Source organism: Caretta caretta, chromosome 8, assembly GCF_965140235.1.
Source record: "Caretta caretta isolate rCarCar2 chromosome 8, rCarCar1.hap1, whole genome shotgun sequence".
NCBI lineage: Eukaryota > Metazoa > Chordata > Testudines > Cheloniidae > Caretta > Caretta caretta.
The window spans coordinates 3,277,557-3,304,110 of record NC_134213.1 but is presented as its reverse complement, the minus strand read 5'-3'; the positions used below and the strand labels follow the sequence as shown (position 1 = coordinate 3,304,110).

General features: G+C 48.6%; 1 protein-coding gene across 2 annotated transcripts in view; it reads right to left on the bottom strand.

Moving 5' to 3' along the window:
* Positions 1-26,554, bottom strand: part of ADAM19 (ADAM metallopeptidase domain 19) — a 52,735-nt gene that overhangs the window by 6,430 nt on the left and 19,751 nt on the right. For both annotated transcript variants that reach the window (XM_048861584.2, XM_075131231.1), the window contains 18 exons: positions 26,238-26,316; positions 24,613-24,689; positions 18,935-19,127; positions 18,582-18,647; positions 16,048-16,119; positions 15,097-15,263; positions 13,816-13,900; positions 13,026-13,165; positions 11,181-11,358; positions 9,429-9,518; positions 6,907-7,102; positions 5,813-5,921; positions 4,867-5,071; positions 4,022-4,099; positions 3,604-3,712; positions 3,355-3,499; positions 2,831-2,912; positions 1,312-1,542 (listed from right to left, as the gene is read on the bottom strand). In XM_048861584.2, the coding sequence (XP_048717541.2) occupies positions 1,312-1,542; positions 2,831-2,912; positions 3,355-3,499; positions 3,604-3,712; positions 4,022-4,099; positions 4,867-5,071; positions 5,813-5,921; positions 6,907-7,102; positions 9,429-9,518; positions 11,181-11,358; positions 13,026-13,165; positions 13,816-13,900; positions 15,097-15,263; positions 16,048-16,119; positions 18,582-18,647; positions 18,935-19,127; positions 24,613-24,689; positions 26,238-26,316 (2,302 nt within the window). The remainder of the gene's footprint in view (positions 1-1,311; positions 1,543-2,830; positions 2,913-3,354; positions 3,500-3,603; positions 3,713-4,021; positions 4,100-4,866; positions 5,072-5,812; positions 5,922-6,906; positions 7,103-9,428; positions 9,519-11,180; positions 11,359-13,025; positions 13,166-13,815; positions 13,901-15,096; positions 15,264-16,047; positions 16,120-18,581; positions 18,648-18,934; positions 19,128-24,612; positions 24,690-26,237; positions 26,317-26,554) is intronic.

The following is a 26,554-nucleotide window of genomic DNA, read 5'->3' as shown; positions in this document are numbered from 1 at the left end:
GATGCTATCTGAAGCCAAATTCCTGCTGCCTCCTATGATGCAGCTCTCTGCTGGCATGCATCTTTGGAAGGCTTTCCTCTGGTTCTGGCCTGAAGCTCGTAAAAGAGCTTTCAAGGTATTGTGGGTGGTTGAAAGAGGGTTGTATGCTGACTTGAGCGAAGGAAATTTAGCAAATCAATTACACGCTGCATGAGGCCCGACAGACATGGAACAATCTAACGTATAATCCAAGTGTGGCCAACCTGCAGCCACACAGAGCTACATCTCAGCCTAAGGATGCACCTCCAGGGAATGCTCCTGGAGGTGACAGGATCGAGATGGAGTATTGTATGATGGGGCCTCTCCTTGATTGCTAATTACATGCTGGGGGTTGTCTTCTCCATAGGCTATAATTCTATAAAAGTCAAGAGTGACTGCAATCTGCTTCTTTAATACAAAATGGGTGTGGCCCTTAGGCTCCTGGCAAATTGTCAGCAGGTACGTTTACACAGCAAAGACAAACCAGCAGCTGGCCCATGCCAGCCGATTTGGACTCCTGGGGCTCTGGCTGCGGGGCTGCTGTGTAGACTTCCGAGCCTGGGATGGAGCCCAGGCTCTGGGACCCGGCGAGGTGGGAGGGTCTCAGAGCTCAGGCTGCAGCCCGAGCCCTGAGGCATGGACCAGCTGCGGGTGCCTAGTTGCTGCGTAGACATACCCAGTGTGATCTCAGTTACACAAAGCCTTGGTGCCCCTGCTGCAGGAAATGCTGTTGCCGGATACTGGCTAACGGTCTGCTTTGCACCCAGCGGGACTGGCAGCAGAGGCATCCGGAGAACTGGCGGAGCTGAATGAAGAATAATCATTGAGAAAGAGCACCCAGCACAGGAACATTCTCAACTGCAGCATGAGGCAGCAGGAGCACATATGCGAACCTCCCCACGGGGAAGAAATAGAACTGTCCTGTAGGAAGAGGTGTCACAATGGGATTCATTCACCTGCATCTCGTCTCAAGAGATATGAATGAAACCTAAATGAAAGCACAAAAGAACTGAGTCCTTGGTGGGTCCATACCACAAACTCCTGTGCACAGTTCAGCACAATTCTCTTGGTCTGTGCTCAGAGAGAGCGCGGGTGGAGAAAATGCATCACTTGAGCTGCATTAGGGAAGGTTAGCCACTGAACTCTGCCCCATGCCTGATGCTAGTGACCATCATAACTCTCATGTTGCCATGAGCACCTAGACTCCAGCACATTCACTCAGAACAGGTGGCATGTGCCAACCACAGTGAAAGATAAACAGATATATGGCAAATTGCAATGTGATTCCTTTACCTGTGGGACTATGAGTTTTGGAGCAGGGGGTGCTGGCCTGGTTGGAGGAACTCGTCTTGCAGTGTCCTTCAGAATCCCATCTATCCGATATACCGGACCAGGGGATTTCCTGGCATCGTTGCTGAGGCCAGCTGGGAAAGCAGGTGGTTGCTGTATATTAGTTTTGACATCTGGGGCTGGTTTGGGGTGAAGCACTGCAGGCTTTGATGGGATTCCTGGGGTGCAGGTAGCCTGCATACAAGTCACACAAACACCAGGCATTATTTCCACATCAGACATGCTGCCTTTTATACTCATTGTCACACCTCTGTTTCTTCCATGAGGCCTTCCAGCAACAGAGCAAAACGTGCTGACTACAGAGTCCTAAACTGACCAAGTAACTCTGTCTTTGGCCATATATATCTAGCAAATGTTGATTATTTTAGATCATTTTGCCTGTAACACAGTCTATCCCAGGAAATTTACAAGTGTCAGCAATGGGTGCATTGAATAGTGTAGAAAACCATTTGACTGTGATTTTCAAAGAAGCCAAAAGGAGTGAGTCTAGGGTTGCCAACTTTTTACTCACACAAAACCAATACCCTTGCCCCGCCCCTCCTCTGAGGTCCCGCCCGTGCCAAGCCTCTTCTCCAAGGCCCCACCCCTGCTCACTCCACCCCCCCCCCCCGCCCCATTGCTCACTCTCCCCACCCTCACTCACTCGCTCATTTTCACCAGGCTGGCTCAGGGGGCTGGGGTGTGAGAGGCGGTGAGGGCGCCAGCTGGGGTGCGGGTTCTGGGGTGGCACCAGGCATGAGGAGTTTGGGGTGCAGGAGGAGGCTCCAGGCTGGGGGGTGGAGCTGAAGGGTTTGGAGTACGGGACGGGGCTCTGGGCTGAGGTTTGGGCTGTGAGAGGAGGTACGGGCTCTGGGCTGGGGGTGCGGGTTCCAAGGTGGGGCCAGAAATGAGGGGTTGAGGGTGCAGGAGGGGGCTCCAGGCTGGGGCAGAGGGTTGGGGTGTGGGGGGAGGGGGAGGGTTCCGGCTGGGGGTGCAGGCTCTGATGTGGGGCCAGGGATGAGGGATTTGGGGTACTGCAGGATACTCTGGGCTGGGACCGAGGGGTTTGGAGTGCAGGAGGGGGCTCTGGACTGGGGCAGGGGTGTGGGGTGTGTGAAGGCTCTGGCTGGGGGTGCAGACTCTGGGGTGGGGAACCTTTTTTCTGTCACAGGCCACTGACCCACAGAAAAAAAAAAATCAATCCCGGGCCACTCAGCCGCCCGGGGTGGGGCGTGGAGGCTCAGGGCTTCCCCCTGCAGTGGGGTGAGCTGGCGCTTGCCTGAAATGTGGCGGCCAGAACTGGACACAACACTCCAGCTGAGGCCATAGCAGCGCAGAATAGAGCAGAAGAATTACTCCTTGTGTCTTGCTTACAGCACTCCTGCTCATACATCCCAGAATGATGTGGAGACAGAAGCAGACTCGGTTTAGCACAATGGCTGAACCATGCCTCTGGGTAGGTTTCCAGTGTCTTTGTCTCTACCTTTTTGTGTTCCTGTGGGGTTTTCAGCTTGAAGGCTGGATTTGCATGGCCGTTCACACCACACTGACCTGGAGCAGAGGCACTGGTGGCAATCAGGGAGAAAAAAGAGAAGAATGGGAGTTATTTCCTTAATGCATTTCCTCTCCCCCTCACAAATTCCAACAAGAAGTTTCATCAAAATTTGAAAACATCGTCCAGCCCAACCAGCATGTCTAGCCATGTTGCCCTCTCGTGACTAAACTTTACCACACAAACTGCTATCCTGACATCCACAAACATCCTTGCCATTCATTAGTGGCTGCCTGGCCAACAGAATGGCCTATGGGAACATTCCTTTGTGCCTGTTCTCCAAAGGGAGGTGTCTGAAAGTTCAGTCCATGGAGTGATCTGCATGGCGTGAACCTTCTTCGGTGCTTCACAGGGAGGCGGATAATTAGATATAGGAGTTATTTGTGATTTCTCTTCTCTCGGACACTGGAAAAATTTGGGACAAAGGGAGGCAAAGAATAAGCCTGGACATTCACCCAAACTGTTGGCTCCTCTTTGAAGGGATGATGGTCTCTTTTAGAGGCCGGAGTCTGTCCCTCCATTTATAGCAGCAAAATGCAACTGCTATTCCCATCAAAAGCAAGATGGAAACCAGGACTCCTGCCGTCACTGGAACCAGGCCTGAGAGCAAGAAAACAGAATCAATCGCTGTGTAAGGATCTTCCTTCCCCAACCCACGCCGCAGCTTTACTAGGGACCGGGAAGATAAAATGAGATACACCCACTTTCTTGGGGCAAGGGCCCACTGTCCAGGCTGCCTCCGTTCCCAGGTTTGTTGCAGAACGGGGGTGCCCATCCACAGTTGCAGTGGCAGTTCTTGTTGCTGTTGCACACCTGTTTCGGGAACAGTTAGGGACTTGATTGGCAGCTGCTCAGCTCTGCTAGAATCCACGCACCGCAACAAACCAAACACCAGCCTCCAGCCCCTCACATGGGCCACATGGGAGAGCAGGTGTTCAAAGGCACACGTTGGGAGGTAGGCACCCCGTCACTCGAATGGGAGTAAGAAGCAGGAGACCAGAGGAGCTCATGTAAAATGTGACACCAGAACTGAGTTTTTAAGTATAAATAGCTCCACAAAATGCCAGGCACAAACGTATAGTGGCTTGTCCCCACCCCAGCCTGAAACAGAAAGACACTCACTCCCTGCCCATGGCACTTCTTCCGACAGCCTTCAGAGTCAAAGATGGATGTGTTCCTGCAGTGTCCCTCGAAGCAAACCTGTGGGACCAGGAACCAAACACCCAGTCAGCTCTCTGGGGGAAGGACCATCCCTTTGTTCCATGTTTGTACAGCACCTAGTGCCGGCGGGGGGGAGGGAGGGCTGGCTAGGACTCATGGGGGCTACCAGAGTACAGATAATAATAAATAATAACGCCAGAACTGAAGCCACGGCAGCAGTGAAGTTCGGCTGGTCTCCAAGCAAATGTCCATCCTCACCCTTGCCCCAGTGAATGGGACTTCAGACACGCGATGGAGAAACTGAGGCTAAGAGTCCAATTGACTCGTCCAAAGCCACGCAGCAGGCCTGTGTGAGAGCTGGCATTAGTTCCTGACCCCCTAACCTGGTGCTCATCGCTCTACGCCACACTGTCCAAGAGCACAAGACTCAGATCTAACATCGTCCCCCTCTTTCACATGGCAAAGATCTGAGGCACGGCCTTTTGGTATCAGTGTAAAAAGGAGCCTTCTTTTGCTGCTCAAGAGAGAGAGGGAACTATTAGAAACATAGGAGCGGGAGGGACATCCTAGGCCATCACGTCCAGCCCCTGCTATAGCAGGTAGCCTGCGGTAGGGATGCAGTGCTCTCTCTCAACAAGCACGCAGAAGCAGTGTGGTAAGAAGTTGCCCAGGTGACATACATAACAATTCCTCAGAAGGGCATGAAGCCTCAGGTGAGAATTGTTTAATAACCATAGAACATTTTCCAGCTGGCAAAGCCACACCCAGACCCAGCCAACAACACTGTGGTACGCGGCTGTACCTACATGATTGTTCCCACACTTTGTTCCCGTCATCACCAGGCCAGGGTCTAGCATATCCCCTTCGCTCTCTTCAGCGCCATACACGTGGGTCCCCCGACACTTGATCGGCCTTCCCTCCACCATGATGGTTGTGTCTATCGGGACAGCTCTGGACTCCAGCGGCTTGGAAGCAGAGCTCTGGCACTGTATCTTCCCACATTTTGCATCTCTGTTTGAAACGTGGAGACATAGTGAAGGGTTGCATCGTGCCTTCTGGTTAACGTTTCCACTTTATTCCCACAGAATTAAGAAAATTCACATTAAAACCAACAGATAGGAGGGGGTGCTGACCAATTTCTGAACGTACATCAACACAATAACATTCATTGGTTCAGTAGCAACAGAAATAATGAGCCAATGAGAGTCATCTTAAGGAACAATCCTAAGGAGACAGGCTTTGTCACCATTTCACCTAGGTACCTGGGGTAAGCCAAACCCAACAGAGTCATAAACAGGACACAGGGCTGCAGGGCACTTCACCACACTGTGTGTTAAGACTGTTCAGTCTGAATGGATGGCCATGGAGATGGCGATGGAGATGAACATGAACACACCTTTTAGACATTATAAATATTGGGCCTGGCTGAACAACAGGAAACAACACTTAGCAAAACTTTTTCAAAAATTCCCTTCCCTCTTTACTGTTGGGTAGAAATCTCATCCTTTTTTCTTCAAAATTCAGGGGTTTTTTGGTGGAATCTTTAAACTTGGAAAAATTTTGAGCAGCCCAAATAAATATCAATGCTACTATCATAAAGAACCGCACAGTTCTAATGGGGATAAGGGCGGTCTGACTGCAGGGAGAGGGCATCAATACGAACAGAGTGTAGCTTGCTTTAATCTGGTGCTCCTTATCTTAGGAAACATCACTTCCCTACTAGCAGTTATCAGTGGCCATTCTGCCTTCTACCTCGTCTCACACTTCCTGTATGTGCCGTAGACATCCTTCCCACAGTTCCCATAGGTGTCGCCGGCAGCATTAACCTTCTCAAAGCACAGGTCAGGTGCAGGCCTCGCTCCTGTATGGAAGAGACTCATGTGACAGGCTTTCGGGAAAGGTGGAGGCTTCCTAGGGTGGCCAGATGTCCCGATTTTATAGGGACAGTCCCAATATTTGGGGCTTTGTCTTATATAGGCGCCTATTACCCACCACTCCCGTCCCGATTTTTCAAACTTGCTGTCTGGTCACGCTATGGCTTCCTCAAACCCAGCACTTGTTCATTCTTTTCCCTGACAAGTTGACGGACGAGAACCTATTACTACTGCCTCCCAGTGGGCAGTGCAGGAGAGGTTTTCCTGCCGAGCATGGACAGCCTGCGACAAGTCCTCAGGAACAGAACACTGCTGGGTGATAGCAAACGGGTGGAATGCTGGGCACAGCTGGAGCTTTCTGGCTGGCTGTCATTGGTATAATTTGCACAAGCACTTGGGTTTGCATTTATGCTTCCTCCAGCCCCAACCGGCTTCTCCTCGATCACATGGTGAAGTCACAATTCCATGCTTGTGAGGTCATAACCTGTCACCGTAGAAATCTACAAGTCCTCTGTTTATATGAGAACAGATACAACACAGGCAGAGGAAGTACAAGCTTCTGCGAGCTGCCCCTGCAATATGCCGCAACTCTTCCTGGCCACTTCTGGAGACAGTTACGGGGAGGGAGCATAGTATAGCATACAGGGCACGGGTCTACAAGTCAGGAGACCTAGGTTCAATTCCTGAGGTGGCCAATGACCTGCTGAGTGACCTTGGCCACCTCGTATTCCCTCGTTATGCTTGTTTCCCCTCCTGCCCTTTGTCCGTCTGGTCTATTTGGATTGGAAGCTCCTCCAACTGGGGATTGTCTCTCATTACATTTGTACCATGCCCAGCACAATGGGTCCCGATTTCACTAAGGGGTCCTAGGCACTACCATAATGAACAATAATAATAATCTAAAGCAGATGATCAATCTTGCAAAGACCATCTCACCAGGGAGCCTACTTCTCTGCAAGACACGCTCCTTACCAGGCCCCCAGAGCTCCAAGCACTGCTGCTCGTACGTGAGACACATGCCAACGTAGCAATACGCCCTCCCTCCTGCACACGGCGTACCGTCCATTTGGTAGAAGTTGGCGGGACAGAATGCTGACTTGCCAGTGCAGTGCTCTGGCAGGTCACAGGGTCTAGACGTCTCCCTGCAGAGAGTTCCTGGAGCCATCAGCTAAAGAGATGGAGGGGGAGGAAAAATCAACGGTTACTTCTTGCCTGACTGCAACAGGGTTTTGTTTCTCTATGGTAAGAAAAATCTACAAGCTGTCTAATCTAGCCATCCCTCAGCTCATAGTCGTAGCCAAGCTCCAAACCGCTATCAATTGAACTTTCATTAACTAGCTAGACTTGTTTAAAAGCAAGTTAATCTGTTTAATCCCTTGCCCATCTCACGTTAAAATGAGCTGGGCGAAGTACAGTACCGTGGTGCAGTGAGTATCTTTCATCTCGAGGACGGCTGGGAACCCAGACCTAGCCACTGAAATGCTGTTAGTGTCTCGCAGCCCAGTGGTGATCGGCATGGGCACATTGCACGATAAGGCGATTGCCTGCGATCCCCCTTTTCCGGAAGGGGAGCCTGTGTGAGGATTAATCACCTGGAGAAACTGTGGGTGTTTGAACTTGGGACGTTGGGCTCCAAAACCAGAAATACGCAAGATTTCCTGCAAGATCTAATGAGACAGCAACCCTGTTCGACACGAGCAAGGCAGTCGGATTGCTCCAGGGAGGGCTCTGCTCGACATACATTTATAGATTTACACACCACTCATCACACCCAATGCGTTGAACTTAGTGACATCTGGTTGTACAGTTTACATCCACTGGGCCAGGCAAGTGTATTATTTTCAGAACTCAAGTCCTCCACACCCAGGCTTGGAAGGAGTTAAAACAACCAGGCTATTTTGACCAGACTTTCCTAGGGAAGCGGAGATGTAAAGTGAGATCCAGACATCCACAGCACACGCCCTGCTGATGGAGTTTCTCCAGTTACCTGCTATGTTACAGGAATTCAATCGTTCACTAAAAGGCTAAAGACAACGATAACGTCCAGTCGAACCCCCACAAGGAAAACGCTCCCTGTTCTCATGTGCAGGTTTCTCCTTGAATATAATTTCACTCTTTCACCAACCACTGGGGCAGAACACAAAAATGATCAATAAACTGGTAACATAATCCACCAGGGAACCTACACGCCAAGCCCTGCTGTGCCAGTTGTCTTCTTGGAAACAGAAACTTGTCCCCTGATGTGGTTTAACCCCTCGTAATCACAGCACGGCACCAGTGTAAGCCATAACAGATGGTGCTGGCCTCCCCAGGGGATGGAAGGTGGAAGGGAAAAGGAGAAAACTGACTTCTCAACTGTCTAGACTGCCCATGTTTTTTTAAATTGCAGAAGACTTGCAGAGTTCACTCCACTGATCCCAGGAGAGGCTGCAGGCAGTAACAAAGTGACAGGAACTGAATCCAACTGGCCACGTGTTTGAAATGACAGGGACTATGACCCATCGCTACTATGCACAAGGACAGCATACGCTTCACACAAGCCTCCAACGGAGCAACGAATTAACCTACATTATGTACTGAAATCCTATTCAATAAACGATAAAGACTTGCAAACATTACTAGAAATGTTAGCTGCCTCCATTGTTGGGGACCCAACCTTAGGTACCTGAAGAGCTGTGCTTTGCAGAAAGTGTTGATATCCATTCTCTGAAATTCTGGCCCCTTTAACGGGTCTGACGCTGGGCACCCAAAACCATGAGTCACTTTTGAAGATCTTGGCCTATACTACTGACAAGCTTAGGACATCGGGATTCGGGACAAAAGGGTATTTTCCTCCTCCTCCGCAGCATTTTTCAAAGCAATACATATAAGGCCACAGCCTCAAAGACAGCCTCCACCTTTGTGCTTGAAGTCGATGGCGGGCAGCAAGCAAAGTGGGTACGAACGCAGATGTCTCACACCCTGAGTGGTGAACGTGACCAGGTTGTTAGATCTCTACTTTCTACCATTTGCCCCACTGTTGACTGCAGGTCCAAAATCGGGGGGCTGGGACCCATATGAAAATGTGTTCCTGGAGCCTGGCCAGTACTATACGGCCTCAGTGAGCTAACAGCGGGGATCTATCAGCTGTAGGTGCCTGTTTGTGCCTATCACCAGGGCATCTCTTGTCTTTGGACAGAGGGGGAAGACACTTGCGTAGGAGAATGCAACTGTAATTAAACGTACATGTTGTATACGAGCTGCTTCCCAAATATTGTGTAGAGATGAATAATAGCAGAGGGGCAAAGAAACTAGAAGGCATAAACAAGATACGCCTGCCTGCGGTGGAGAATCCACACAGTGCTCAGGACTGTGTTACATACGTCTTTGCAAATCATTGGAGGGAGGATGCTCCTCTCTCCATCAGTTTCCCCTCAGCCACTCCCCTGCTCTAACAGCCCCCTGACCAACCTCTCTCTTCTTTGCTAGTACAGGGAAGATGCAACGGGCCCCACCTTGCACTGGTGACAGCAGGTTCCATGAGCACACTCGGCGCCAGGCTTCAGGGAGCAATCAATGGCGTTGCAGCAGGGATTATTGCACTCCTGAGAGAGAGGAGCAAGAGACGTGCGGTGTTTATGAGGCAGATGTTCTGAGCTAGAAACACCCACGTGGCCAGTTTCCAGGGCAGGGCTTATCCCATTCTTGTTGAAGATGCACACAGTGTATCTGCCCTCCTTCCTCTCCCTGCACGTTCAGTGCAAATGGCCCCTCCAGAAAGCCCGCACTTGTCTTCTAGCCGCAGCACTGCTGCTAAGCCGTGTGTGTGTCCTGGCAGTAGTATGCTATTGACATCCCTTCTAACGAATGGAAGGTTAGATCACGCTGTGTGCATTTCAACTGGTGGCTCTGGGCTGCTAGTCCCAGGAGGGTTCCGTCTCATTCTGCTTACTCACAGAGAGAATAACACAGGGAAGCACAGAATGAAAGAAAGGAGGTGACCTGACATGTTCAGAGATGAAGCTGCACATAATTACAGTGAGCCTGGCAAACTGCAATGCAGAGGAGGCTCATACGGCTGTCAGAAAGGCCAGTGAGTCTCCTACCCCCATTTTTTCTGATTTAGATCTGGATCCAAATCAATTGCGGATTCCAGATCCCTGAACTTTGGGGCTGCTTCAAACCTACTTCTGGCTTTGAATTTTTCAAATGACTCCCCCTCTTTGCATTAGGTCAAACCAGAGGCGCCTGGACTATCTAAAATCTAGAACTCAATGCAAATGTTGTGGTGTGTCCAGTCTACCCATGTAGTTTAACCATATTTTAGAGCTGTGTTGGTGGAGTGATTGCATTAAGATGGCAACTAGAATACTCACACCTAGCTCTTATGTAGCACTTCTCATTGGTAGATCTCAAGCACTTCACCCCCATTATCATTATCCCCATTTTACAGATTGGGAAACTGAGGCAAAGAATGGCGCTGTGATTTGCACAGGGTTAGCCAGCAGGCCAGTGGCAGAACCAGGAATAGAAGCCAAGCTAGTGCTCTATCCACTAAGCTAAAGGGCTTCTCTACACTGAACTCCCATCCTTCCACTCATGCAAATGCTCTTCCCAATGCTGACCAGTCCGTGTGGATTTTAAAATACGCTCCGTGGTAAGTGCTTTAGCTTAGTATAGTTCCTAAAGATACAAGCATCCAGGTTGCATGCTCTCTCCATACATGCCTCCTACAAGCATGCATGCTGGACGTTCTCTGCACATGCCCTCTGCCAAAAGCAGTGCTGAACGTGTAACCACTCCCTCAAGGGGTCATCAGCAGGGATTAATCCTAAAATCTTCAGCATCAAAAGCACAGACTTCGGTCACCTGAGCTAAAGAAGTCACTTCATTAGTGGATATCAGTAGTAGGCTCTTATCTTCTATGTACATCAGCCACTAGAGGGGGACATGACCCATTTAGCTAGCAAGTTACGAATGCATGTTACCATTATTGTTTGTATTGTGGTAGCCCACAGAGGCCCCTGTCGGGATTAGGGATGCATTGCGTTAGGTGCTGTACATACAGTTAGACAAGGTCTCGGCCCTAAAGAGCTTTACAATCTGATGGACACTGCACCCATGTTAATTGTCCCTTACACATGCGTGACTCCTGCACCTACACAAGCTGAGCACATAGCATGGGTTTGTGTACCTGTCGGCCGCTTCGCACCTGCATCACTTTCTCCCATCTCAGCCTCACACAATTAGATCTACATGAGAGTTACCTCCACTTCTCCGCAGTCACATTCCTCCCCATCTTCCAGGTAACCGTTTCCACACCTCTTCCCGCCGTATAAAGTATTGGGGTCTGGCATGTTGGAGAGACAGATCCCTCCGCCGGACTGCAGGTACCTGTCCAGCTCCTTCCTATTGCACGTGCTGAATACCCTGGGGAATGGGTGCCTGCACACGGATCAGGTCAGAAGAGCATCGCATTAGAGGAGATCTAAGGCATAAAGCAGCAGAGCAAGTGTACACACAGGTAGAACTGCTCCTCCCCTGCGGGCTGGGCCCCCACCAGCACTGCAGTGAAGTTGCACAAAGGGTGAATTTGGCCTGTGTGGTCACGGTCAGGGTCAGATTCCGTCTTGTATCCAGGTTACATGGGACAATGAGTTTAGATTTCAGCTCTTTCCCCATGTGGGGGATTCAAGGTGGGAGAGTCTGGAAAAGGCACAGCTGTCACCCCATCCAAGAGGTTTTCTTAATATAAAGTATTAGACTAAAACCCAGGCTCCACGTACATAGCCCCCAGGGAGATATCCCCTTAGCCACTCAGTAGGGCTTCTTCTGAACTGTGAGAGTAACTTTTAGAACCTTACACTTGACACTGAATAATTGGTTGTGAATCTGACTGATAGGAAGATTTATTCCCCCTCTCCGCTCCAACCTCCTACTCAAGTGGAACGGGTTTAAGTATGTTTTCTGCTACATGGCTTTTTAATTTCCTTTTGGGGTGTATGTTAGACTCAAGCACATCATGTTGCATTTGTGTGTACACGCATGCCAACGTACTGCCACTTTCCCTCTTGATATCTTCCTTTGTTTGAGAAAACTCAATGACATCAAAACAAGGGGTTTTAAAGATTGGCTTTGGTTAAACAACTTCAGATGTTCTTGGTTAAATGATGGGTTTGTTTCGTTTCAATAAGAAGGGGGTGAGGAGTGGGGGGTCCGTTAGGGTTTTTAATTAGCACAGAGCCCAGTTCTAGAACTTCTAGAAACTCTTCTGGAGTCCTGAGGCGTTAATTTTTCAGCAATAAGAGGGTGTGTGGCTTTAAGGGAGGAGGGGAGAGCTAGGGTTTTTATGTGTCTGAAGAAACACGGAACCCAGGAAAAATTAACCCTGGAATCCCCCTGTGCTCACACTCTAGCTCTTCCTCCCTCTTCCCCTCAGGGCTTGCTGTTCCTTTCCTTTGAAATACAGACTTGTAACCACTCACCTGAAATAGAAGCAGAGGAGCATGGACCAAATCCATTTGCTGCACCATCACTTACAGGGCAAAACTACGCTCTCACACCATTAACCTGTTAATTGCCCCCAGGGAATTGACATTAAGTGGACCTGAGTTCTCTTAACAAGAAGCTCATAACAGGCAAGGACAACCCCAGGTAAAGATCAGCTTAGAAACATGGCTCTGTAGCTGTGCCTTTTGACAGTCCCCCAGGTAATCGCTTTGCCCTTGGTTACCACATTGCCTGGGAGTATGATCCCTGCTGCTGTACAGGTAAGAGTGCCTAACTCCCATAGGGGTATTTTACATACAGAGCACATGCAACTAAATCAGGATGCATGCTGCAGGATGCATGCTGCAGGAATGCTTTGGCAGACCCCTTTGGGGTCGGTCATTTGGTGAGGGGCAGTTTACTTTAAGCTGGGAATTAAACTAACTGCCCCTGCCATGTGACCCAAGTTGCCACGGAAGCGGTGTCTCTGTAAACCTATTACAGACAACACCCAGCGCTGGACCCGGCTCTCTGCTGCATTCTCCATGATCCCGGTCCCGCTGGGTTCTCCGGGGGCAGCGGGTTTTGTTTCCCTCGGGGAGGATCACGGGAGAGCGACTCACCCTGTGGCAGCAGCCATGATGCAGCCTCCGTCGTCAGCATGGGCGGCACAGCAGCCAGCCGAGTCGTGGCTCATGCCCAAGTTGTGGCCCATCTCATGGGCCACGGTGGCGGCGACGCCGATGGGGTTGTCGGAATGATCCTGGTCGGAATCAAAAAGCAGGGTCGGCGTGTCACTGACACGTCGGCCGAGCGCTCGCGCCCAGCAGGGCTGGGCAGGGAGGTGCATTTTCTACTGCGGAAGATGGGCCTGCAGCAAAACGCTCAGCTAGAGCAGCCTGCACGATGGGGTCTGGACGCTGCAGCTCAGCTCTGTCTGTTTCAGATGTCTGTTGCAAAGTGGCCTGCTGGCAATGAGCACCAGTCTGTACTGCCCACGGCCTGTCTGTCTGGGCCATAATGCTGTATAACAGGCCTTTACATTTGGTTTAATTGAATATTGTTTATCATTAGGCCCCAGTAACCTCTTACATGACAGGAGTGGTGGCACCATGTGCTGGATTGCTGGCACCCGAGACTGAAGTCTTGTTTTCTACGCACAAATGCTCCAGATTCAACTCCCACCTCCATCTTCTCCCCACCAATGTTTTGTCAGGACTGTGTGTGCTCGGGATGAATGAGGTACCCAGAGCCTTTCACTGATGCATGAAGAATTGTTACCTGGGGTTGTCTTTGACCTTTTATGAAAGGGAATGCTGGAGACCGACCTGGAAAAGCGTTTTCCGGGAGGCAGCTATCACATGTATTTGCTACACACAGGAATCGCCTGATAAGTGGTTAGCAATAACTTACCATGTTCACCCCTCCAGATTGGAAATCGGAGCACATGGCCATCAGCGGAGCTAAGCCGATTGTGGTGCCCTGGAACGACATCCCACTGAAAACAATCCGGAGAAATAATGAAATGGGACAGCGATATAGTCTGAGGTGTTGTAGAAACCAGTGGTGTCTGTAGCCCTATGAACTTACATCAGACCATAAGGAAATGGCTTCTTCGTTAATACCTTTCCTGCTATCTTCATAGTTTAGCTTTTCAGCTCCACCATTCCTCTTCTAGAGCTAATAGTTCACCTGACACCATGATCAAGCCATCTGGACTGTGCAGCCAATCCGATTGCTTGTAATGGCCTGGTGATGTTCCTAGCAGACTACTGACTTCCTGGACTTGGAAACAAACACACAAGAGACTGTCCACTGAAAGTCCACCCCAGGCTGTATCCTGAGCCCACTGTATGCTGGGGCCACACTTTGGAAATTTAATGTGTGCTGGGTGAATACCCATGCAGTGCAGACATATTCTAGGGCTCACTAGCTCAGTGCGTTGATTTAAGGAGTCCCCAGTGACCTGGAACGCTACACTGCCCTTTCAAGTTTTTAGGGTCTTATAAGAAAGCGGTGGCTTGGGGAATCATGTCTGACCAGACACCCAGAACAGTATCAAAAACAGGGTGGATCCGTCCGTGAAAAACCCCACGGAAAAGCTGTTGTATCTCTGCATTTTCTTTTCACTGGTTCCCAGTCCACTTCCCACTACCTGCTAATGGGAAATTCTCACTGGAGAAAGAGCCAGAACTAGGGAGCTGCTGCAGATTGTTCTTCTAACAGGCCAACCTTGCTGGTCCTGTATCCAGTGGCACTAATCAGATCAACAGGATGAGTCACTCTGATCAGCCAGCTTGCTCCCAGCCCGATGCACCAAGCATGTCAGAGGCAGAATGATGCACTTGCTAACACAGGCCCTGTCCCACAACTGGCTGAGTGCCTCCTGCAATCTGCACCCACTGAAGACTGTACATCTTGCCTTCCGGCCCAGATCTTCAGAAAAGTGGGTGCACTATTGTGCATGCAAAGATGCGCAAGAATTTGCACGTGTATTGTGCAAATAATGGAAATGGCAGTCCCCCGCTTCAACGCACATGTACTGTGACTGCATACCACTTGGGGATATGCACCTTTCTAAGGCTCCAGCCCCATGAATGTGTTCCAGCAAGAACCTTATCCCTGCTGATTTCACACCTTGTCCCTAGATCCCTTGGGCAGAGAGATTGTGTTATTCCAGGAAAAGCAACATACGTGATTAACTGGGCATTGTCGTGTTTTTTGCGGGTTAGCAGCTTGCGCCTCCAAGCGAGGAAGGACCAAAGGGTGGAATGTGAATTCTCGGATACATCGCACTTATTTCGGTCAGTCCAGACCTCCAGCCCCACCAGGGCAATCCGAATGTTCAGGGACTTGTAAAACTAGAAGATGCACAGAGAAGAGAGGAAAGAGCCGATCAACTGATTGCTGCTGATTTTTCTCCTCATTTTAAACCGTGAATATAAACGATGTGAAATATGTGACTTTTGTACAATCAGACAGAACCATAGGTTCAGGGAAAGTGGGTCTCCCTAGAAGCATGTTCTACCCTCAGCTCCGGGATGGGAAGAGCCCGGTCAGCATCCAATATAAAACCCTTCCAAAGCACAATCTGGGCTGGATGCCAGATGTAGTGCTTTCATTTTGTGGCTAATGGTGCTCAAGAATCATAGAATATCAGGGTTGGAAAGAACCTTAGGGAGATCATCTAGTCCAACGCCCTGCTCAAAGCAGGACCAATCCCCAATTTTTGCCCCAGATCCCTAAATGGCCCCCTCAAGGATTGAACTCACAACCCTGGGTTTAGCAGGCCAATGCTCAAACCACTGAGCTCTCCCTCCTTGTAGTTTGCTGTAAGCGATGAAGGTCATCCACAATAACACAGCTTTGAGAAGAAACAATTCAAAACACATTGATATTTTCTTGCTAACACCCCTGTAAGGAAAGGGGATTCCCTCTCGGCTCCCTGTCTCCAATGCCTCTGCTCAGTGGAACTGTTCTGGGGATGCCGTCCAGTCTACACAGTGCCAGGTCATCAAGGAGAAGGAGCCAAAGGGGAATTCCCTTTGCCGAGAAGGAAGCTTTCTTTCTGGCACAAGAAGTTCAGGTGATGGTGTTTCGCTGAGAATTCAGCTCCTTTCCCACCGGTTACACACCTGGCCTCACCTTATCTACGTAATTAGCAACCGCCACTAGTTTATTCTTCGTTAGTTGAAGGTCATAGTTATTCTTCTGAAACTGAATGAAACGAGCACAAATCAGCAACATCCTTTAAAAACAAACAAGAGCGTAACACACATTTAACCAGATCATGTTATTCTGAAAATGCTGAAGTGACTAACCCAGTCAGTGCACATGTGGTGCCCAGGAGTCCTTCTTCAGTGTATACACCAGACCCCTATTTGCAACAGGGCGAGCTACACATGTCTAGATCTCGTAGCACTTCTCCCCGTGCTCTGAGCTGGCGGCATCATATCACCGTGACGCTAGTCATCGAACAGAGCAACGCATGTACATCCCAGGTGAGAATCCCCTAGCCAGACAGGTACGTAAGGAGTGGACTAATTTGCCATGTTAAGCACAAGGTAATGTAACTTCATGCCTATAATTAGCACAACCACAGCACTTATCACAGAGGATTATTTACACAACTCACTTACCGGACAAAAATGATAGCTGCATTGCTTCGTTTAAAACACTTTTAGAATCATAGAATATCAGGGTTGGAAGGGACCTCAGGAGGTCATCTAGTCCAACCCCTGCTCAAAGCAGGACCAATCCCCAATTTTTGCCCCAGATCCCTAAATGGCCCCCTCAAGGATTGAACTCACAACCCTGGGTTTAGCAGGCCAATGCTCAAACCACTGAGCTATCCCTCCCCCCAACTGAGCTATCCCTCCCCCCACTTTTGGCCCATTGAAAACATGTGATAAATAATGAATTAACTTGGCAAATAATGTTTGATTCATGTACTTAAAACAAGTTACAAAAAGATCTTTTAAAAACAGACTGGGTGTTTTCCCTGGAAAAGCTGGGGCATTTTTTCTTTTAGGAATGGGTAGTTTGCATTGATCGCATCAAGGGTTTGACTAACGAAAGGGTGAAGAACATCTGGTAATCCCTGAATAAGCTGCATTTTCTCACAATCTCTGCAGTTTCCTGGTGCCTAACTCAGGAGAAACACCCAGAATCTGCCTCTCTAGTGTCATTCAGAATAAGTTACAGCCAATAGCCCTGAAGGAACTGTGCAATTGTAGCATCAGGTTGTAACTTTATGAATGGGGCTGACCCCCCCTACTCCACTCTATGCTGATAATTAAATGATCAATTAAACATTGTCACGTTTGGGATGGTATTGAACAGCTTCGACAGAAAGTTTAGATTCGCAGCATCTGAAACCTCAGCAAGAGCTTTCTTTACCTCCACCATTAAATACCAACTGAGAATAGCCAATCACCTGGATTTCTTTAGGGAAGAGACAGGGAGTAGAATTAGGGGACCAGGTTATCCCTGAGAAACCTCACAACCCCAAATCACAATCTGTAGAGAGCCATCATTAAACGTGGAGCTGTGTAACTGAATCAATGCTCCTGCATGCTGGCTGCTCATAAGATATGGAGCCTTTTCACTTCAGGGCACTGGTTAGTGTTACCCGGAGTTTTCAGAACCCTAGCAGGGGTAACGTAACTGTTTCACTTCAGGAATAAATCAATGGGAACACAGCAATTCTGTCTGATAAAAAGATTAATGCAAGTAAGCGAGCTCTATCTAAACTGCAGTTTATTAGATTTAAGCACACAGAGACATAAGCGATAGGTTTCGAACAGCCCAGACATCTACCTGAACTCTGAAACAGTATTAAGTAATTAACAGTGGGTTCGCAGTGGCCAGTTGCTCACCCACCAGAGAGAAAAGGTGTCAGAAAAAACCTCTCTCAAGATGGCTTAAGAGGACTGCTCCAAAAGTACACTCTTTTATCTAGACATTTTATAACTAACTTCTACAAAACACATAGGTCATAATGACCCTACTGGATCTTCACTTTTATAACTTTCAATAAACTTCTAATGTCAGAGGCATCTAGACTCAAGGTTTCCATCCTCTTACCTTCTTTCTGTCTCGGTTATTTACTTTTCTTTCCCCTCCTCCCACTCTGATTAGCAGAAACTGCCAGCTAGATTTTGACCTTGTATCTAAAAGCCTGCTTTCCAATTAACAGTTAACTATGTGGTGTTCTTTTTTATTAATTCATGGTGGCTGACTGCTCATAATGCAGTTGCAATTGGCTTGATCACATTCTGAGGTACACGCACCCCTCAGATCCAGGGTAACTGTTAGTAGTCAGTGCAGACTGGTAGTGACAGGCAATAGTTACATCTCTGATGGCTGTGCAGTGGCCTACTTGAAATAAGTGGGTGGCCTCAATCCTAGACACTTGTCCGTATCACAGTTTCCATCTCCTATTGGCAATAAACGGCATCTTTCCTGGGTATTCTCGGAGTAGTCAGGGAGGGACCAGGAGGACAGGGAAGTGGAACCCCATTATGTACACCCTGCCGGGGTCCCTCCACATCAGGGATAGCTGTGATGGCAGGAGAAAGCTGCCCCTGCCACTGTCTGCACTCTACCCGTTCTGCAGCTAGAGAGATTTGCCATGGACCCAGTTCTCAGCCGGTGTAAATATGGCGTATTTCTCTTACCTCTGCAAAATCAGCCACAAGCAGCAGCTCCACGTACTTCGTAGACTGCAAATCCTCCCGCTTCACCTGTGACAGAGCACCATGGAGGTTAGTTGTGTTTAATCATTTTTCTTGTCTGGCAATTGCTGCCTTACTGACGATGCCCCTGTCCCCCGTTACACATGGACACTTGTTTGCTTGAGCAGCCACTAGTTCCTAATCACCGTCTTCCTTTTGGAGGAACTGTAACCCCTTGGTTTCATTTCCACAGCCCTGCTCTTGGAGGACAGCAGTATCACCCTGCTCACAGGGGATGAGCCACACCCTGCCGCGTGTTGCACATTAGTGCCCTAGCTTACATGGTACGCACTCACCCTGTGATGGTGTGCTGTGGCCCGGCCTGTCAATGTGTTGAGCCAGTGTGTGGTTGTCGTTTCTTCGTGCAGATATCCACAAGTCCCCTTGGGAAGCCTCAAATGTTCTGATCTGTAGATCAAGTGTTGATCCTGCCTATCGGGGACCGGCTCTAAGATGTAACTGAGGTTGCTGCTCAGTACTATAAGACCACTGTTGAAATAAGAAGCAGTGAGAGAAAGGATAGTTCAGTGGTTTGTCAAGGATCCAGAAAACCAACATTTAATTTCCTGCTCCACCTGTGCGATCTTGGGGAAGTCACTGAGGCCCAAAGCCACTAACTTTCACTGAAATCCTTTGACAGTCTGGGCCTTAGCTTCTCAGTGTTTCTGTTCCCCATCTGTTCTCTGGGGACAATAGGGGTGTTGTGAGGATAAACACATTAGTGATTGTGAGGTGCTCAGATACTGTGGGGAAGGAAGCTAGATAAATACTTGAGACAGGGAAATGATGTTACCAGTTAATACAAGAACTTGTTGAGCTTTTTTTTGTCTAAAATATTGCGCACCAAGAGGCTGATCAACTGAATCACAAATTGGCATTTTGACAAAACAAGAAAATGTTTTGTTTTTTTCATCAACAGAAATGTGAGGTTTTGGGGTTATTTTCCTCCTTAGGTTTTTCCTCCATTTTGAGGCATTCTCCCCAGACCCCGCCCCCATTTTCCACTGGGAAAAAGGGGAAGGGAACCCAAGCCAAAAGCCTGTGCATTTTGAACCAAAACAATGTTTTTCATTTTGTTTCCCTTCATGAAAAAAAATTATGTGAAAATTTTCAAGTGAAATGTCAATTTAAGGGTTTTTCTCCATTTTCCCCTGCACAGAAAATACCATTTTCCAACCCAATCTAGTCAATAAATACAGAACTACAGGCTCTCCAGGATGCAGTCACATGGGGGCTGGGAATGTCAAAGGTGTCTGGGAGAACAAAGCATCCCATGGTCTTTCAATGAGAGTTGGGCACCTAATTTCCTTAGGCTCCTCTGTAAATACCAGCCATGATCAATAATATGTTGTTTATCATATAGCCATGCGCCTTTGATAATCGTTCTTGGGGCCTTTTCGGCCACAGCCCACAGGGAAGTGGGTAAGAATTTATTAACCTCAATTTCTCCATTTGTATTAGGGGGTAAGGGATGCAGGTGAGGCAAGGGATGAATTGCTGTTCTTCTTTTGCTGTTCTTCTGCACAGGGATGAATTTCATCCCGACAGTTTGAAATTATACTGAAGATTGGAGAGAGACAATCCGTAACACCACTGCTGGTACATAACAAGCAGTGTTCCAAGTAGGCTAAGAGCTCCTATTTTTATCTCCTTCATGCAGGTTTAATTTCATTTCAGCCTTTGAGACACTGCAGGGGTTTGCCATGATACAAATGGAAGCCAGGGAGCAACAGATCCTTAGCACATCTCATGCAGGAATTCCCTTCCCCCAACTGCCCAGGCTGGGACCCACCTCTGGCCGAGGCTTCTTCTGGCCAGCTATTTTGGTCTGTGCTTCTGTGCACGGCACAGTGTGGGAGGGAAACTAGCGCATCCTATTTAACAAACTGAGTGGCCGATAGAAAAGAGCTGTAAAAGAACATAAATAATTGATATGGTCATAGAACGCTCTTTCGTTCTAGTCTGGGGTTGTATTCAGGATGCTCTCTGGGAGCTGGGCACGGTATCCAGATTTCATATATTAGAAGCCTGTTATTTTCATTTAAAAGCTACTTGCTAGAGCAAGAGTTTCCAGGCGACCCCTTTCAAGCAAACTAGGGAGCCATTGTGGCGTTTTGCCTGATTTCCCCTACAGCTCTCCCCCACAAGCCCACCCTGTGCAGTCACTTAGGCACATCTAATACTAGCACTTCCAATACTATCCAGGAAGCAGTGGCCCCTTTTGATAGACACTGCATAGGATGGTCAGCAGACTCCTTCCCCAGGCCCCCGAAAGGTGCATTGCAGCCATAACGGAATCGGCACAAGACCAATGCCTTTCCCAGATCCCTGCAGAAATCATCATCTGAAAGACCTGAGCAGGCTTTAGAAGCATTAGAGAAGCCCTGTCTCTTGTATTCCCAGTGCCAGAAACACACCTCACGTTGCAGAGTTACTTTAGGGGCTGCAGAGCAATGCCAAATAAAGCTCACCCTTATTGCTGAGGAAAAGATCCCAGTTAAATTCTGCTCTCGTTTACACTGGTGTTAGTCCACTTGAATCAACAGGGGCTGCCCCTCCAAAAGCAGCATTTGGCCCCATTGGCAGATGCCCAGGAAGAATCCACTGGTGGGTTGCATACCTGGGTGGTGGGGTCCCACTGAAAGCTTTGCTTCAAGCTTATGCTTCTTTTGCTTCAATGCAGGCCCCTTCCTCTTCTTTAGTTCCTCAGACACAAGCCCACTGTAGCCCTGCTGGTACTCGTGGCGTTTGCTCACACTGTGGTTTATTACCACATAGTAACTAATGAGCTCACTTCTGCATAAACTTTATGAGATAGACTCTGTGGCTCTTGTCCTGCAAACACACCTGCATTGAATTTTAAGCACGTGACTAGGGGCTAAAAGTTAAGCATGTGCATGAGTATTTGAATGATCGGGGTCTGTGTTTGTACAGCACCCATGGAGCCCCAGTCCTGATCAGGGACTCTTCATTTTCTAGCAGTAACATAGGTCAACAGCAAAACCTTAAGCTTTTAAGTTTAAGTTTACTTAAGGTTTAAACTTAATGCTTTTACCAGCTGAAGTCAGGGAAGCAAAGCTTCCACCAGGCGAGCATCCTCGCTGCTTTTGCTTTTCCTCTTCCTGGGGGGCAGCATGCGGCATTTGGCTGGTTCTGTTGGCTAAGCTCTTAGGAGCAGGGACCATCTTCTTGCTCCGTGTTTGCACAGCACCCAGCACAATCAGGTCTTGGTCTGTGACTGGGACTGCTAGGAGCTACTGTCATACAAATATCAAAGAACAGAGTGAAGGGGGCGCATGACCCTGCCTTCTTCGGGATGTCCTGTGCCCTGACGATTCACCTGGAGAACGGCTCCCATTGTGTGGAACAGAAAGCCTACATTCATGTCCCATCACTGCATGGAGTGCAAGAAGCTGGGGGAGCCTCCTTGCATGCCCACCCTGCTGTAAGCACCCCTGGAGCAACATGGCACAATATGTCCTGGGGGTAATTCGGTACAGTTTCTGACAGTTCAATATGGTCATTTTCTAAAAAGAGCTCGGGATGAAGATACCCTTGGCTTCTCATGTGCCTTGGTCGCAGGCACAGGCCCACAGCCTGAGTGGACAGTAAATGACTGAAATGGATTCTCCAAATTGGATAAACTGCTGGTTCATTCGCAAAACTCGGCAGCTTCCCAGCACAAAGCTGAGCGAGTGACGGCGCGGACAGCAAGGAGGCTCCTTCAAGATCAAGGGCGACGCTCAGAGGGATGTGCAATCTCTAGAGATGTATGACAGGGCTGGGGCAGAGGTCTGAGAATGGGGCATGTAAAGGAGCAGTTACCCATTTGCAAGCACTAACGCCTGCTTGCCCATGCAAAGGTGGGATTTGTGATGAGCAAACGGGTGCATTAAGCATTTTGTTAATGCTTAATGCTTAAGTAAAACCATTAAGCTTACCTGGTGGCAGCTTTGCTTCCCTTGACTTCAGCTGGTAAAAGCTGCGATCAAGATTCACAGGATGGGGCTGTTTCTACATGGAGCCCCCCACATTTGTCATGCAATATCAAGTTGCTAAAATCGCACTAAGACAGTTTCCTGGTGGAAAGTGTAAAGGCTTCTGGAGGTTTTCCTCTTGCACATGCATTTTTAACAATATTCCTAGGTGGCTACGTTGCCGCTCTCCCCACATTGTAGCAGAAACCTTGTTTGCACTATTGTAATCAAGGACTGATGGAAGCATGTTTCCTATGTGGTTCTGGTTTTCTCAACTGGCCTTTTTCCATGCATCAGGTTTGGAAAGGCTCTGTGTTTAACGGGGGTCTTTGCCCAATGGAAGACGTATAGATCTGGGAGTAGAATGGCTCTGCTTGATAGCTCTGCAGGGAAGGTGAAAACAGATGTGTGCTCGGCTTCCATACATCATTGTTTAGAACAGTTCCTTGGGCCAGTGTGCAGCACCATGGTTGGGGCGTGGTGCAGCACGACTGCACATGTTAGCCGAACTAGAGCCGTTTCCTCTGACGCTAAGAATAAAGAACCTGGAAGAATGTGGGATAAAACAGAAGCAGGGCACACCTGTGATTTCTTCTGCTTTTTTATGGCAAGTGGATTATTTATTGCAAAACACAGGTGGCCACTTTGTCCTGTTTATACCACCAGATATTTATCTACATTAAAAGCACTTGAGGTTGCTGAGGGTTTTTTTTGGCAAGGTCTGTTTCCTGACTGGACTAAATCTCCCCAGCCCAGCTTCCAACCAGCTTTCAGCTGGAGTTGACTGCAAACAGTGTCCTGTTTATAAACAGATGTGAAGTATCTTAACTAAAAAGAAAAGGAGGGCTTGTGGCACCTTAGAGACTAACCAATTTATTTGAGCATAAGCTTTCGTGAGCTACAGCTCACTTCATCGGATGCATCATGAAGTGAGCTGTAGCTCACGAAAGCTTATGCTCAAATAAATTGGTTAGTCTCTAAGGTGCCACAAGTCCTCCTTTTCTTTTTGCGAATACAGACTAACACGGCTGTTACTCTGAAACCTATCTTAACTACGAGCCTTCAAGTGCATGTGATATTTAGGGTTGCCAACTTTGTAATGTTTAAAAATGTTTAAAAAAAAACCTCCCCTGCCCCAAGGCCTCACCTCTGCCCCGCCTCTTCCCCCAAGACCCTGCTCCTGCCCTGCCCCTTCCCCCTGAGGCCCCACCCCCATTTGCTCCCATTTCCCCATCCCTCCAACATTCACGGCTTTTCCCCTCTCCCCCCTTCCCTGCGTGGGTCGGGAGGGACTCTCCTGCAGAACTGGGGCAGGGTGCTGCAGCCACCCAATGCAGGTAGGAGGTGACCTTGACTGAGTAGGGGCCTGACCCAGGTGATGACTTGGCATCTCCCCACCTCCCCGACCCGCAGTAACCGGACTTTGGGTGTCCTGTCAGTAGACCTGACCGGATACCGTCAGGTCCCCTTTTCAACAGGACAGCTGGCCACCCTAGTTGTGGGCCCAGATCCCCAGCTGCGGTAAGTGAATGTAGCTCTGTTGATTTCACTAGAGCTATGCTGATTTACACTTGCTGAGGATCTGGTCTTTTTTTCCTGCCCAGGACTAAAACTGGTTAGAAATTTGTCAAATGCTTTTTAAGTGTGTCAACTCCAACAAAAATTCCTGTGGACAAAATATTCAGAAGTTATTTATTTTTACTCAGTTTCCAACCAAAGAGTCAGTTCCAACTGGGAAAATAAGGTTTTGTTGCGATACTTCAAAAGTTCAAGTCGAACCATTTGTTGAAGCCGACCCTTTCCCACATAAAGCTTTGCTTTTGACCAATCCACATTTCCTGGCCAAAAACTTTTAGTTGGAAAATTCCCGACTAGCTCTAATGCTAACAACCTTGCTAGGGAGTCACATGAAGGGCTGCCTGGAGACCTTGGAAAGGATGAGGGGAGGCCAAAGGACTATCAGATGATTGTTTTGTCAGGGCTTGCCTGAATCTTACCGTAGCCCTTCGCATGCGCTGAGTGTGACGCTGGATTGTTCCATGCCTCGCACAACACCATGATAGAAGCAATGGTCCTGGAAAGGAGAAAGGAGATTGTCTAAGGAAGGAAGAGTTTTGTGAGTTCTTTTATTGCAGGAGGGTGGAATTAACACCTAGGCAGAAAGAACCAGTATAGGACCTGGGTGCGTAATGACAGAGCCTTTAATTCTCTCTAGTACTGTCCCTCCTGCCACCAGGTGAGACTTTAATGCAACAACAATAACAAAAAACAGCAGTCCCCTGATTCAAACCTAGCATCTTGGCTGTCATAACATGGCCTTGTGGATATGCATGAACATGCTCTTCATTGCTAATAAAATCTACGGTGCTGTAATGTCCCGAGGAAGCTTCACAGACGAGCAGACCAGGCTGCAGCACTAAGGGCTTGATCCAAAGCTTGTTGATGTCAACGGGAATCTATCTATTGACTTCAGCTGGCTTTGGATCAGGCCCTGAAGAATGTGCTGACCTCATACTTTAGTTCTATAAAGGGTTATATGTTATAGACCGGAAAGTCCATTTAGATGGGCTCATCTCAAGACAAAAGGCAGACTATGGTAGGAACAAGGAAGCCACTAGGGTCAACATGCTGACAGCATTCCATCACAGCCCAAATGCCTCACCCAGCTGTGCGCCTCTGGGAGGAGAGAGGGGAGCAAACAGTAGCAGGGAAAATTCTCTCATTGTCTTTATCTTTTTGTTTAAAATTCTAACTAATGTATATCTTTGTGCAATTGCAGCTGAGGGTCCTTGTCTGAGATCGGCAATTCATGATGGTTTTTCTGACCAGGAGCCAGCTGGCATGGGCTAGTTTCGCAAAGGGCTGGGAACACAGCAAGCGTGGAGCTTGCACTTTGCAAAGGGCAGTGTCAAAAGCAAAGGGATGAACAGCAGCATTGGAAGGCAATGGGGCTGAGTCTCCTAAGTCATTTCAGTGCTTTGGAAAATTCTCTCTCTGCTCTGGTTTGTATTCGTTGGGGTGAGCCCAGATTGGGTATTTGGGATCTGGGGAAGACCTTGGCTTACAGAAGTGGAAAAAGCAACATTTTCCCCAGGTCTTCGCTTTCAAGAGCTCCAAAATTCTGCAGAGACTAGAAAGAAACAGCGAGAGGCAGGCAAAGGGAGAGGTTTCCCTGCAGATCTCTGCCACGGCTCCGCAGACCTAATATGCAGCATCCGTCAGACTGTGCCCACCAAAGAACTCATCTGAGATGGGACCATTGACTGGCCAAAGGTTTGGGGGTGCAAACAGTTGCCCACTAGAGATATCTACAGGCTGAGAATTCCAAACTCAAGTCACATTCCACCCAGTCCAATTGGAAACTCAAGTCTCCAGAGGATGAAGCCCCGTCCCCTCTGTGTACCCTCTCCTAGGATTCGCCTGCACCGGCATAGAATCATAGACTATCAGGGTTGGAAGGGACCTCAGGAGGTCATCTAGTCCAACCCCCTTGCTCAAAGCAGGACCAATCCCCAATTTTTGCCCCAGATCCCTAAATGGCCCCCTTAAGGATTGAACTCACAACCCTGGGTTTAGCAGGCCAATGCTCAAACCACTGAGCTATCCCTCCCCCGATACTTACTGTGTGGTTGAATGTAATGGTGTGGGGCATTCCAGTCTGGGTATAGTGGGTTTCAGTGTAGCCTGGTGCAAAGAGGTGCCTACCAATAGCAAGGCAAAGACAAAAAAGGACATTTCTTTAGACTTGGCACATTATTATTGAATCATCTCTGCTGGGATATCTGACAATCACAGTGCAAGAAGGGCCTGATCCAGCTCCCGTTTAAATCAATGGAAACACTCTCATTAACGTCAGTGGGTGCTGGACTGGGTCGCAAGGCAGTTAGTGTGGGTGTTCTTTGTTATGAGTCTCATAGACTTCAAGGCCAGAAGGGACTA